This window comes from Engraulis encrasicolus, chromosome 22, assembly GCF_034702125.1.
Source record: "Engraulis encrasicolus isolate BLACKSEA-1 chromosome 22, IST_EnEncr_1.0, whole genome shotgun sequence".
NCBI classification, from domain to species: domain Eukaryota; kingdom Metazoa; phylum Chordata; class Actinopteri; order Clupeiformes; family Engraulidae; genus Engraulis; species Engraulis encrasicolus.
The window spans coordinates 45,529,147-45,543,390 of record NC_085878.1 but is presented as its reverse complement, the minus strand read 5'-3'; the positions used below and the strand labels follow the sequence as shown (position 1 = coordinate 45,543,390).

The window sequence follows — 14,244 nt, the reverse complement described above, 5'->3', positions numbered from 1 at the left end:
CTGGTATAGTGCTGAGTGCCTAACTCAAGCAGCAGCAGCAAACTGTCTGTAGGCCTATATGTACACAGCCAGCTTGACAATGGGGCCAAAAAAAATAGGGAACCATACTATAGCTACATTCTGGTGTAACAAATATTGATAGGCTATGCATGAAAAAAAATTGTTTGGTTCTGGATATAACAACAGGGGGCAGTGTAACTCTACATGGTTCTTGACCTGATATTGGATATACATGAAGTCTATCTTTTTTTATTTTTGTTTTCATTATTATGATTATTGTCATTATTTGGGTCTAACAATAAATGCAGGTTATTGGGCTAGGCTATAGCAGACAATGTCTGCTTACATACCAAAGGAACTTCCTCTTTTCTCATTAGGTCTATAGGCTATTCCTATAGCTGACAATGACAGACACCAGACCTTTTTAAGGTGGTGTTATCCAGCCTACGTCTCAGGATGTGTGATAGGTTATGTCCAGCCCCATGGGTGCGTTATAGTAAAACTGTCACGAGCTCGGATAAGACTGTCTGAGGAGAAGTTTGTTCCCGACCATGTAAGTTGTAACTTTTTCTGTTTGTCATGCTTGTAAGTGAATGAAGTTGAATTAGTCTAAAAATTGAGAGCTCATGAATACTGAAGTAGTATACACTAAAACTGTCGTTTTCATACCGTCAACTTTTATGGGAAAGTTCCCCATAGGCTAATCATAGGCTATAGCCTAAATAAGTGTCCGGTATAGGGTATTTGCAGGTTTGCATGCAAATGGTGACACATTTTTTTATTGATTGATTGTTTTTTTTTGCGCGCGCGGTTTGTTGTGCAAGTCCAACAATTGGCACACAAATATAATTGTAGTCTACGCTATTTTGCGCTGCCATTGGAATGAATAATGAGCGCAAACCATGTGAATCAGGCTAGGGCCCCTATCTAATGTGCACTGCACTTTTGAAGATCTCGCGCTTAAGAAACTATTGAGCGTCGAGCGTCGTAAAGACAAGAAGCCCAGAAATTACGATTGAAAGGAAATGATTTCAAACTGTTCAATACAACTTCTGAACAGTTTACACACGACTCACAAACTAAAATAAAAGAATCAGCAATCGGTTTGCAGAGTGGAAAATTAAAATGTCAAGTGTATTTGTCTACTATGCCAATTAGTAGGCCTAACTTAATTGATCCCGTGGGAAATTTCGTGTCAATAAACCTATAGCTTACATTATACATAGCCTAATGCCCACACATGGACATTTCAAGACGCATATAGGCCTATGGGAGGGAAAATAAAAACTACAGAAATGAATGAATGAATGCATTAATGAATGAAAGAACTGACGCAAGAAAGAAGTAGGCTAAATAAATTAATTGATTAAAATGAAATGGGCCTAAAATAAAAAGGCAATTGTGCAAAAACTCTGAGTTGAGGTAGACAAGATTAAGATGACCAAGAATGAGTGTTGACAGATAAGTCTATGGTAGGTCCATGTTTCTCAACAGGGGTGCCGGGGCACCCTGGGGTGCCGCGGGCCCCCCCCAGGGGTGCCACAGAAAAGTGGCTGATAAATAAATTATGTAATATAATACATATTTGTCTAAATTGATAAGTTAATGCTAGTCAGTGGAATCTTTCATCTGCCATTTACGCACAATAAAGTAAATTTAGGTCACCCCAGTAAGCTGCAACTTCGAACGTAGGTCGTGTGACCAAATGTGTTACTTTTCTAAGCTTGTGTGGTATCGGATGCGATGCCATGTTACTGCTTGTTGGTTTGGGGTGCCTTGAAATTTTTCATGAATTGAAAGGGTGCCTCGCCTAAAAAAAGGTTGAGAAACACTGTGATAGGCTATAGTAGGCCTAGGCTATTGTGGTGTGGAGTTATATTGTAGTAGAGAACTAAAGCCCAGTTCAGACCAAGATTCACAACAAGACGGTTGCTAGTGGTTGCAAAGATGAGTTGCAGGGAGTTCCAAGCAGTTCAAGCAATGTCAAAAGATGAATCATGTCAAACTGCAGTCGCAAGGTAGGCTATTACAACAGGGATGGGGAACCTATCAGTCTTATCATTATTTTATTTTATTTTTTAGGGTTTTTTTTATTTATATATTTTTTGACAGGATAGTGGTTCAGAGATGAGGAAGGATCGGCAAATGACCCGAGCCAGAATCAAACCCGGGTCGCCGCCATAGTAACCCGTGCCATACCGTTAGGCCACGGCAGGGCCCCCTGACATAATTTTAACGTTATGTAGGTTCACATGAAATATGACATGTTTTGTAAAGGAATCTTACAAATTACATTTTACAATACAATGAATTTGTGTGTTCAGGGGACCTATAAGATGGGGTCTGTTGTAAAGGTGGCTGCCTTCAATATAGGCCTAAAATGCAGGGGGAAATCCTGGTTTATGTTCATAGTAGGCTACGGCCCTTGGAGGACATTATAAAATTTGAAGTGGCCATTCGAATGAAAAAGGTTCTTCGCCCCTGTTATAGAACATAGCCACTATGACATCCTGTCGCCCAGCCATAAGCACAAGTGACAATGCCACTGACGTAAAAAGTATTCAACAAAGAACATAAATCCTAGCAAGGTGCATGAAAACAAAGGGTTAAGTGATCATAGAGTGGTGCCCTGAGCATGATAGGTAGGGTAGGGCACTGCTGTCCTGATTTACATCTTCTGGGCTGAATGTGTTTAGGCTCTGAAGAAGACAGTAGTCGCAACGCGTCAGCCCATTTAATTAAAGGCTTTTTAACTTCACCAGCAGTGTGCCTTGGAATCTTTGGCAGACCTTATCAACAGCCACAACTGGAGCTAAGTCTGACCATAATTTTAAGAAACTTTATTTCCTTGAGCCAAAGAGCACCTGCTAAAGAGAAAAAAAGTGAAGAAGCACTCCTCCATGATCAACATTCTCTTGTGAACCGTTGATTTTTTTAGCATATTTATATATATATATATATATATGGTTTTTTTTTTTAAGTATGTCAAGTGGGCATGAGAGTTCGGTAGTGCCGTGATTATCTTAGATCAGTGGTTCTTAACCTGGGGTGCGGGCACCCCCTGGGGGTGCACCAGAGATTTGAGGGTGTGCGTGGAATTTTGTTTGTGTTGAGGTTGTGACCAAAATTCTGCTTGTGAACATTATAATCAGGCCAAGTCAAAACCAGTTAAAACATGTTTTAGTCCCCGTGTTATGTACTTAAGGTATTGGTTAATGTCTCATTCAAGAATCATTGTAATTTATTGAACATGTGTTAAGTTTGGGTTGGGGGTGCACTGCTAGTCTTGGGCAGAGGTAAAGGAGTGGAGGACGATATTATTAGCCCCCCTCCTGAAATTAGACATCTCTCTTGATTTCTCAGTGAGGAGGACCATTATGAACCGTTTCTGTTATTCTGGAAACAAATACACTGATGGCGATAATGTCCAATGAGTTGAATTTCGATTTTTCCATTTTCACAATGAGTTTAAACAAAAAAGGGTAAAAATGGCAAGGACAAAATTATTAGCCCCCTTATCATTAATATTCAATAGAGTGCCATTTATGAACCAAAACTGACATCAGGCACTTGGATTAGTTGTTAACTATGTTGGCACATGCCCTACCAGGGATTTTGGCCAATGTTTTCATTGCAAATAGTTAAATTAATCCAAATTGCATGGATGTTGAGGATGGACATTCATTTTCAGCACTCCTCAAAGACGGTCTAAATGATTGAGATCTGAACCACAACATGATCATGGTTTTAGTAACCTTGAAGAACATTTGAACAATTTTGGATGAAAGTTTTGGGTTATTAGCTTATTGAAAGATCCAGTGAAGATCTTAGCTTCCTCTATGATCATACTTTTGCATGGTCACCTTCCACATTCTATCATAATCATCTGTTTTTATGGTGCCGTACACCCAAACAAGGTTTCCTGTGGCTGAGGCTGCCACAGAATGATGCTTCCACCACCATGTTTAACTGTGGAAACCATGTTATGAAGTTTTAAGGACTACCCCTTTCTTCACCTGACAGAAGCAGAATTCATGCATCAAAGCAGGTGCAATTGAATCTCATCAGATGAAAGCAGAGACTTTCAAAACTCATTTTTGACTTTCAAATGTTCATAGGCAAAGCTCGATAACACTCTGATATGCACCGCCTTTAGGAAAAGGGTTCTTCTGTGATGATGGCCCCAAAGCCCAATATGATGACAAGCCCTAACAGCTGTCTTTCTTGAAATAAAAACTCCAGGTGAGGCCAGGTCAATAACAATCATCTAGGCAGGTGTCCAATGCTTCTTTGGTCTAATGAGACTAAGCAGTTTCCAGTTACACATAGTGGTGGGTGCATCAAGTTTTAGACTGCTCAGCCTCAGACACAGGGAGTCTGGGTCTGGATCTGGATTGCTGGGTCCTCCAACAACATAACCCAAAGTAAACATTTAAATTAGTTCAGAGGTTCTTCAAGGACACTAAAACCGTGATACTGGAATTACCTGTGCAGTCCTCAATCCCACTGAGAGTCTGTGGCAAATGTCTATGCTCAGCATCAATGCAATTTGGACAGCTAAAACACTTTGCAGTGAAGAAATGGGCCAAAATCCCTAGTGGGGCATGTGCCAACCTAGGTAACAACTGATCAAAGTGCCTGTTGTCAGTTTTGGTTCATAAATGGCGTCATATTGACTATTAATGATCAGGGGGCTAATAATTTTGTCCTTGTCATTTTTGCCCTTTTTTGTTTAAACTCATTGTAATGATAGAAAAATGAAAATTCAACTCATTGGACATTATCTCCATCAGTGTATGTGTTTCCAGAATAACAGAAACGGTTCATAATGGTCATTCTCACTGAAAAATCAAGAGAAATGTCTAATTTCAGGAGGGAGGCTAATAATATCCTCCTCAACTGTAAAGGGGTGCTTTCAGAAAAAAATGTTAATAACCACTGTCCTAGATAGTGCATTGCAACAGTACCTAGTGAAAGATAGTAAAAACTACTGAAAAATGTTGCATCCAGGGCCTTAGTCAGTTCAGTGCCCAATGATGATGTCCTTCTGTGTGTTCTTAAACAGCTGAATGGCCCATGAGCCTATGATCTATTATCTACTATGATTACATTTTCCACTGCAGTGTGCTCTCATACCCCTGGTTCAGGTTGGGAACTACTGGCCGACATGATTTAGTGTACATGTTGGCCTACTGTACATAACCTTGGGGCACTTGTACTCCCTTTCACTTAACCACAGACAGAATTTTAACATGCCATAACCTGTTACTTACTTATAGCTGGCTCACAGACCTTCTTGTAGAGTATAGTAGAGTAGAGTACTTTTATTAAAACTGAAGGAAATTAAGCTGCCAGTCATCTTATTAAACACAAATAGAAAAAACACACACAAATACCTAATGCCCATTATAGTACATTGGAGTAAACATACACTTGAGTACAAGTCAGCCTACAAGTCAGCCTGACTTGAATACAAGTCAGCCTACAGCAGTACACACACACACACACACACACACACACACACACACACACACACACACACACACACACACACACACACACACACACACACACACACACACACACAGTAAACGTCCTGGTAGGGTATCGAAAAAGATCTGCAGTGCAGTTAAAGTTCTGGGTGATTGTTCTTATTAAGGGTCCCTCAGTGCAGTAGAAAAATGTCCGAGGTATTCACAGCGGCTATCAAAGTGAAAAAGAAATAAAATCCGCGACACTTCTTGTCTACTGTGTATTTAATAGAGCGCAACGTTTCGACCTTTAGGTCTTCATCAGGCAAACTTTGTGTTGTAGTTGTCCCAGGCAATGGGGTGGGGTGTAGTGTAGTTGCTTAGAGAAACAGAGTCCAAGAGGTGGGACTGGGGGTGGTGTGTGTGTGTGTGTGTGTGTGTGTGTGTGTGTGTGTGTGTGTGTGTGTGTGTGTGTGTGTGTGTGTGTGTGTGTGTGTGTGTGTGTGTGTGTGTGTGTGTGTGTGTGTGTGTGTGGACTAGGGGGTGGGGTGGAGGGAGGGTGTCGATCTATTTCAGTGTACCCTTCAGTGTGGTGTGTGAAAGTGATACTGTCCCATTTTTGGAAATGAGCTCATATTACACTAACCTGGTTCTCACGAGATGGTTGTTATCTGGAGCACTGACTATCGCTTAGCTCTGGAAAGGCGCGGGTGTGTTCAAAACAGTTCGAACCTGATTAGAGAATTCACGTGGCTTTTTTTTAATCACTACTATTTCAACCACTGACTTGTATATACCCCACCCCGCGATTGTGATTGGACCGACCATGAAATATTGGATGCTGTTCGGGCTCGTCTAAGATTACCAGACCCTCGTGCAAGCTCACAAAGTTTAACGAAGATGCACGAAGCATGAAGGGTCTGTGTGAGAACCAGGCTAATATTACACCTCCCCTTGAGTTAAATAATTGAGTTTTACCTTTCTCCGTCTTTCAACCGTTCTCTGTGTATGGCAGTGCAAATTTTACCTCTAAGCTAGCAGTTAACATTGATTCTTATGAGACCAGTTAACCGCCAGTGAGAGAGGTAAAACTCAATTATTTAACTCAAAGAGGGGTGTAATATGAGCTTACTGGGACAGTATCACTTTAAAGAGCTGGATGGCCTTGGGTGCAAAAACTTCTGTGGTCTGTCTTTCCGGCAGGGGATGGCACAGAGTCTGTAGCTGAACAGGCTCCTCTGGTTGGTCATAACTGGGTGCAGGGGAGTCTCATTGTCAAGTATGGAGTACTCTCTGCTCAGGGGCCTCTTCTCAGCTGTTGAGGTGACAGCGTCCAGTTCCATGCCCTCTACAGACCCAGCTTTCCTCACTACAGACCTCAAGCGTCCCTCTTCTTGCTACCACCCCAACAGGCAATAGCTAGAATAGGACACAGCAGGAGTCTGTTGAAGACAGGGAAGGGTCTCAGCTTCCTGAACACGTAGAGCCTGCTCTGACCTCTCCACTGGAGTAAATCTCTGGTGACCATGTTTCTGCATGTGAAATCCAGGACACCTTCCGGTGAGCCCAGTCTCGCGGAAAATCAACTGTATGCTTTGTGGTGCCGCTACGATATAGCCTTGTTTTTAGTGGTTGGGCAACGCGCGCTGTCGTCGAGAGTGGGGGAGAGAGAGGGCGAGAGAGAGCGAGTGAGAGAGAGAGACCACCCGAGCAGCGTGCATTCCGGGAGGGGAGCGCTGTCGTTGTGTCAGCTTCATGCCATCTCTCCCTTGCTCCAACATTGTCCTACCTAACCTTAACCCTAACCTTAATCCTAACCCTAACCCTAAACTTGTGTGTGGGGATGTGTCTGTAGTGTCACTCTGTGGCAGGAATGGTCTTTAGAAGTAGGAGAACAGTCTGCTGTTTTTTGGTCTTCTTTGCCTGGGTCACACCAAACCATATCACAAGTGAGATACTGTCTGGAGACTGTCTACTGAATGTCTCAGAGGGGAGGTGTGGTCTACAATTGCCAACGGCAATTTCGAATGGATCATTTGGTGTATGTAGCGCCATAGGCAATCGTGTCAGTTCAAACAAACTGCAAGCTAGCTTCCATTTGTCGCGCAGCTCGCGTCTTTCCACCCCTCCATGCTCTCTGATTAGCTCCCTCGTGACAGCCACTGTGTTTAGTCCAGCTTCCATGCTGTCTTTCAGATCGGAGTATCTGCATTTCATTTTCCATCAACGTCTGCATGCGCATGCAGACAGCAATGCACTCTGGATGAAAATGCTGCATGATGGTTAGATTTCCTGTCCAACTTCTAAATTTCAGTCATGTTGCGTCGACGAGGTGACATGTCACATGGTGTCAAACTATCGCGGGATGAATGCGACTGCAGTCGGATCTTGCAACCCCTGCAGTTGCTTATCCCCGTTGATGCTCGTCTGCAGACCGCCTCGGAGGTCACACTCCCATGAACTCGTTGGTCAACAACTCACTCGTGTGTATATGAGTCTTTTCTCACACCCCTACACCAGTTTGCACTGCTCCCCACTTCAGCTCCTCCTCTCCACCTGTCCCCCCACACCGTTAGTAGATCAAACTGGTGCGAGCTCATCATCTCGTGCATATCTGTGGCCGACTTTAAATGCGCTGTATTTAATACCACCCACATCGTGACAACAAGTTCTCGCTCACGTGCTTCGTCAACATCAACCGTTGCCATCAAAGTCGTCTGAGCCTAATGACTGTGCAAAGCTGCAGGCTCACTTGTACCATGGCTGCCATTGGCTCAGCTGCAGGTGCTGTTCCTTCATCCATATGGACGGGTCAGAGAGACAGGTGGATATGCATGCAGAGACCTTGGAGCCATCTAGCTGGAAAATCAGGAACAGGTGCAGGTTGTGAGCCTAGCAGTGATATGAGAGGCCGTGTGAGAGGATGACATGACCCATGGCAGTGGTGTAAACAAAAGAGGCCCCTGTGCAATTTCTCTATGTCATTTACATTGTGTATTGTTGCCAGACCTGTGCCTTTTTTGACAGGTGCCTGACAGTTGATCTTTAGAAGGCAACCAGTCCAATGTGCATCTCATGCCCTATGCCTATGTGGTCTTCACTCATGCATCTGAACCTTTCTAGTAGAATAAAATTTTATTAATCCCAAAGGAAATGGAGGTGTCTAGCAGCAGCATTAATTTAGGTGTCTAGCAGCACGCAGTACACATTACTGCACAACATATTAAACATGTAGTACACGCTTACATTACATTACATTGCATTGCATTTGGCAGACACTTTATAACCAAAGCGACTTTCAAAAGTGGACATAATCATAGCCAACATCACCAGCAGATAAAAAGTGCACAGGAACTACACAGAACAACATACCTTTAGCGATAGGCAGATCATCTTACGCAACTGATATGTCAGGTAGAGCAGGATGACTTAAGTCCTTTAGCAGGAGGTAGCTTGTTTAATACCCCTGACGGTCAATTTGGTGGGGAACAGTTTGGACCAAGATCAGCTTGTGTGATGAGAGCACAAGGCAGCACAGATTGTATGGTAAATGGTAGGCCTAGATAGAGATATGTACACGTAACTCCCAAGTAAACACAAAAGCATGTTTTATGAGAAGATTTCATTTATTAAGGGGGCCGCTTGACAGCAAGGATACTTTATTGTTTCCTTGTTTTTGGGGGAGAGGTAGCCTTGTTGTCCAAGGCCACTATCTTGACTAGGCTGGGGGTGGGGGGTGGTTGGCCTTGTCGTCGGAGGCCTTGTGGCCACAGGCTGGAGGATACATCTCTTTTTAGATAATATCTTTTTGGTCTATGTGTCATTTCCTGTTGTGGATGGTGAGAGCCTGCATGACCAAGGGCTTGCACAGCAAACATCCTCATTTTAAATATAGTGTTTTAAATAGTTGAAATTAACTTCATTCAGATAACATTTGGTCCAGTGGCGGAGCAGAGGGGGGGCCTAGGGGCCACCACTTGGAGGGGCCCTGCCAAGGGCTTTCGATCGCCAAACACCTCGCAGGGGGCTAACACCATTAACATGAACATTTCTATGCTGAGCAGCAAAGTCAGTAGGCCTATATATTAACTATTATACTGAATGACCAGACATTATTTACAGCTCATTACGATGGCAGACTCCAGTGCGACATTTGTCAGAGGGGGCCTCTGAAACATCTCCCGCACCCCCTGTTACAATACCAGTGCTCCGCCCCTGATTTGGTCCCACTCAAAAACAGTCAGTAAGTTCTACTCAATATTATGTAATAGCTTTAGAGTTGAAATAAAACTGACCACCTGCAGAACCCTGTAATTTGGACTCTCCTCAGTGTTGTTATACTCTATCTGCATTCATATACTTGTAAGCTTACTTTGAAACATTGACATAGCCTAGACATACCCACACTAAGATGCCAACACAATTACCCGACATTTTGCCAACAGCATGGCCATACATGCATCGCCCTTTATTCACTTTCTCACTTGTTTCTTATTTTCTAGGTGAAGAATGGGGAAAAGAGTTCTTCTCGTTATACCATGTCTCTGTGTAGTTTTGTTCCTCATACACTCTCTGGTAAGTTATGTTGTAATATTGTGCTTTAGCCTTTACGTACTGTACGATCGTACAAACCCCAACTCCGGTGAAGTTGGGACGTTTGGTAAACTGTGAATAAAATGAAAATGCTATCATTTTCAAAACATTTCTCGGTAGGAGATTTTAAAGTCGATGATAACTAGGCAAACTAAAACCATATTTTGGCGATGACTTTCATCAACCTGAAATCATGTCACCCATTACCACATTTTCATTAACACTTTCCACCCACGTGTAGGTCAAACCCATCAATGAAGTATTTCAGTTGCACCAGTATCCATCATTAGCATTACCTAATGGCATCCCCTACTTTGAATCATCCCAACATCCCAACAGGGAATACGCACACCATCACCCAACGAACACAGTGACCACTTTAAGTGCTCCAACGTGGACCAATAGCACGTTACTTGATTTGTCTGAGTGGCTTTCCCTGATGACCGAGATTCAGTGGCCCCAACCTGCACAAGACCTGACGACAGCTGACCAAGCCACAGATCCAAGTCAATGCACATGCTCTGTGGTCGATCCCAAGGAGACGTATCAGGTGGGAGAATCTGTGACTCTGACGGTAATTGCAAAGGACACAAAAGGACGACTTAAGACCTACGGTGGCGATTTCTTTCAGGCAAAGCTCTATAACACAGAGCTGAAGGCTAGCGTGTATGGCCAAGTCACTGATAACAACAACGGCACATACACCATCAACTTGGCCTTGCAGTGGGCTGGCACAGCAACAGTGTCAGTGCGTATGATTCACTCCAGCGAGGCGGTTCAGGTCCTGGCAAGGCAAAGAGACCAGGACCCCGACAAGGTTTACTTCCTGGGATACTTCAAATCGCAAGGCCAGGTAGAGACAGTTCAGTGCAATGCTCAGGAGAGCTCTAGGCTTTTGGGGGATGGCACCAACTGCTGTTGCAGGTTCACAGATCATCTGACGGAGGAAACCTGGGTCTGCCGGAAGCCATCAAAGCTGCCATGCAGTGCCTGGGTCGACCACAGCTTCGGAGGTTACCAAGCCAAGCTCTCCTCCTTGGAGTCAAACCTTCTAAGCAGGTTAGTTTGCTTATTTGCATTCTGGCATGGGTAAGGGGTTGTGCTGCAGACTGTGGGATCTTTGTTAAAGACAATGAAGAGTGGGGGTTCTGTGTTGCAGAGTAGCCAGACCGTGCCCTCTTATAGGGCTTTCAGGCCGACCAGAACGGAGCCAGAGCCGGTGCCCGCACCAGTTACGTTCGGCACTAAAGTGTTTATCGGCGAACCGCCCGTGTTCATACCGGGTTCTGAACTTTTCCCGCACGTGACTGTGTTACCCGGATGAACCTGCTGACGACCATGCTGTCGTCACGGTTCGCGGTGAAAAACCTAGTATTTTGCGGTTCGCATTGGGAACCAACTTTCTGGTTCGTGAACGCTAAAATCTGTGGCGTGAACACGACAGCCGGTTCGCTATTAGGTGCGGGAACGGGCACAGGCACGGTTCTCAGTCGGCCTGAATGCGCTACTAGTGACTACTTCTAGTCAGGCCAAGAGCAATACAATATTGTTTCTGACCTCCCAAAAAATCGGGAACTCCTCCCACTTTGTCGGGAAGTATACAGCCATTAGCAAATCAAGGGAGGCAGGTTGATCATGCCGTTTGGGAAATGTTCATTGTTATGCTCTTGGTCAGACCAAATCTTGAAGAGATTTGAAAGTCGATGATAATCAGGCTAGTGCAGAGCGCTAAGATACCATACCATATAGGACGGGAGCCAGGGTATCACGCACCCCCCTCAACAACAAAATGCCACATGACTTTTTTAATGTGATTTTGATGTCCTAAATAAGACTTTCAGTGGTAACGGTAACATAACTCACTCCCATTATACTTTTTTTTTTAAACAGCATATTGTTCATGACCCCAGAATGCTCTATGCATTTTAGCTCTATGTAGTAGTACACTGAAAGACCTCTATGGCCATGATGCAGTTGGTCATCATAGCTTATGATATACCATATGAAAGCGTGGAGTCTGTAGTATACAGATATCATACTGTATTTGGTGTACCTATTTGGATAGCAACAGTTGCTAGGCAAAACATCTTCCTTAGCAATTTGTGATACAGTTCCTCATGCGGTTACATTGTTATGTTATGAGTGCCAGGTTACTTTTGTTAACCATCAAGATGTCCTGAATAAGAATTTGAGTGGTAACAGTAAGATAACTCACTCCCACTATACTTTTTTTTTCATATTGTATATGACCCCCAGAATGCGCTATACGTTTCAGTTACTATAAAGTAGTAAACTGGGAAGGCCTCTAGTGCCATTCTGCAGTTGGTTATCATATCATGTTATATACCGAAAGCTTGGCGTGTGTAGTATACAGATCTTATCCTATTTTTGGTGTGCATAGCAACCAGAATCAGTGATATACAGTAGTTTCTCAACGATTCCATTGTGTTTTGATGTCTTAATCCTGACTACTTGTCCTAATATCAATGTTGTAATGCATCAAGAGCTTATATATTAGCACCATATGTGATAATGGCGCCTTTCAGGTTAGTCTTGCAACCAAAGTCATAGCAAATGTGTGATAAATACTTATCGCTTCACTTTTTGTCTCCTCTTAAATATGACTTTCAAAGGTTATTTAAATTAAAAGTACTTCCTGTCCTCTGGAAAATTCAAGGTTTCTTCTACTTGACTATCGTCGTCCATGACCTCCATCGCGTATCTAGGTCTTTTTATCTGCCTACGCAACTGAATCCTCTTTTCTGATTGGCTGATGGGGTTGCAACTAATTCCCTATAACCTGTCTGTCGTCATACGTGCGACTAAGTTAGGTTACTAATTCTAAACTGGAGGTTGCTATGGCCAAAAGCCAGTCGTTAGTCCTATCGCATTTGTTTATCAAGTCAAGAGTCAGTCGTTAATTCTATCGCATTTGGTTGTCAAGCCAAGAGCCAGTCGTCAGTTCTATCGCATTTGGTTGTCAAGTCTGTCGCCCTAAAAATTCTACTACATGCGAGGCACGCATGATTACGTGCGCACTAAATATTCTGCAGTTGGCATAATTCATTGGTTACAAATTTACAGATAGGCCTAGCAATAGATGACAAAAATACCCTGTACCGAAATTCTAAGCACCTGCCTCGCCATCAATTGTATCGAAACGAGTCACCTCGTCATCTACTCCACTCCCATGGTTTTTAAAATGTAACCTAGGCTATTTCCCACTGCCTTCCCTTTGTTATTGATCAGAAAACATCCCTTTTTTTAAATTAGGCTACTCTCCTCTTGTGGGGAAGGAACACGTGTGAAAGGGGAAAGGGGAGAGTTATTAAAAATGACCCTAGCGTGGGGAATCTCTCTCTCTTTCTCTTTCTCTCTCTCTCTCTCTCTCTCTCTCTCTCTCTTTTACGCACGAAGTTGACAGGCAGCCTGTGATGATCAGCAGGGGGAAATAGACGCGTGATGCGACATGTGTCGATTCAGCATGTAGAAATGCTTCGCAAGTTTTTGTCTTTAAACTTCCATCCCGCTGTGGTATAGGGCCAAAGGAAACTTAAATAATCACAGCGTCGGCAGGCTACCAAACGAAGATTCTAGGAGCGTCAAGTTGGACGCCCGCACAGCAACATTCTATCTTGATAGAACATGGTTCCGACAACTTTACAGACAGTAATAGATTAAAAGTACCCCTCCATAACGGCAGATAAGCGGGATAACGGCCTTCGAGGTCGCGCTGTGCGCGTCGCCAAAGTTTGGAGCCGCCGCCTCACCATTAATTTCGTATTAACCGGTCACCTCGTCGGCCGTTATCCCTTACTTAAATGAGGCCTTGTTTTTGTAAATAATGATACATCTGGTGTCCTCACACAGTTCCTCTATCTTCACTTTTGTGAATGACGATAGTAATATGTATATATATATCACAATAATACTGTACAGTTGGCTCAAAGTGCGCATGCACACACACACACAAATACTTGAACAGCTTGTGGAAAAACCACCAGGTCTAACATCTACAGACCTAGAGTCTAAAGGCAATCTTGGAACAGTCTTGGGTAGTTGTTTCAACAGGCATCATATGCTGAACACTACACAAAGCAGGGCTCTGTTGCATCTGTTACTGGAGGCCTTAACCACATCACAGGCATCACGATATACAGCTAAATGTAAAAACCCTCTG

At 43.4% G+C, this 14,244-nt stretch overlaps 1 protein-coding gene across 2 annotated transcripts in view; it reads left to right on the top strand.

The window, feature by feature from the left end:
* Positions 1–496: 496 nt before the first annotated feature.
* The window catches only part of LOC134438487 (NXPE family member 3-like), a 57,969-nt gene continuing 44,221 nt past the window's right edge, over positions 497–14,244 (top strand). Inside the window, exons 1-3 of one of the 2 annotated variants that reach the window (XM_063188065.1) lie at positions 497–553; positions 9,974–10,046; positions 10,306–11,123. In XM_063188065.1, the coding sequence (XP_063044135.1) occupies positions 9,981–10,046; positions 10,306–11,123 (884 nt within the window). In that variant the 5' untranslated portion in view covers positions 497–553; positions 9,974–9,980. Of the gene's footprint in view, positions 554–9,606; positions 9,715–9,973; positions 10,047–10,305; positions 11,124–14,244 lie in introns of those variants that run through there. The other variant, XM_063188066.1, reaches the window with a different exon arrangement.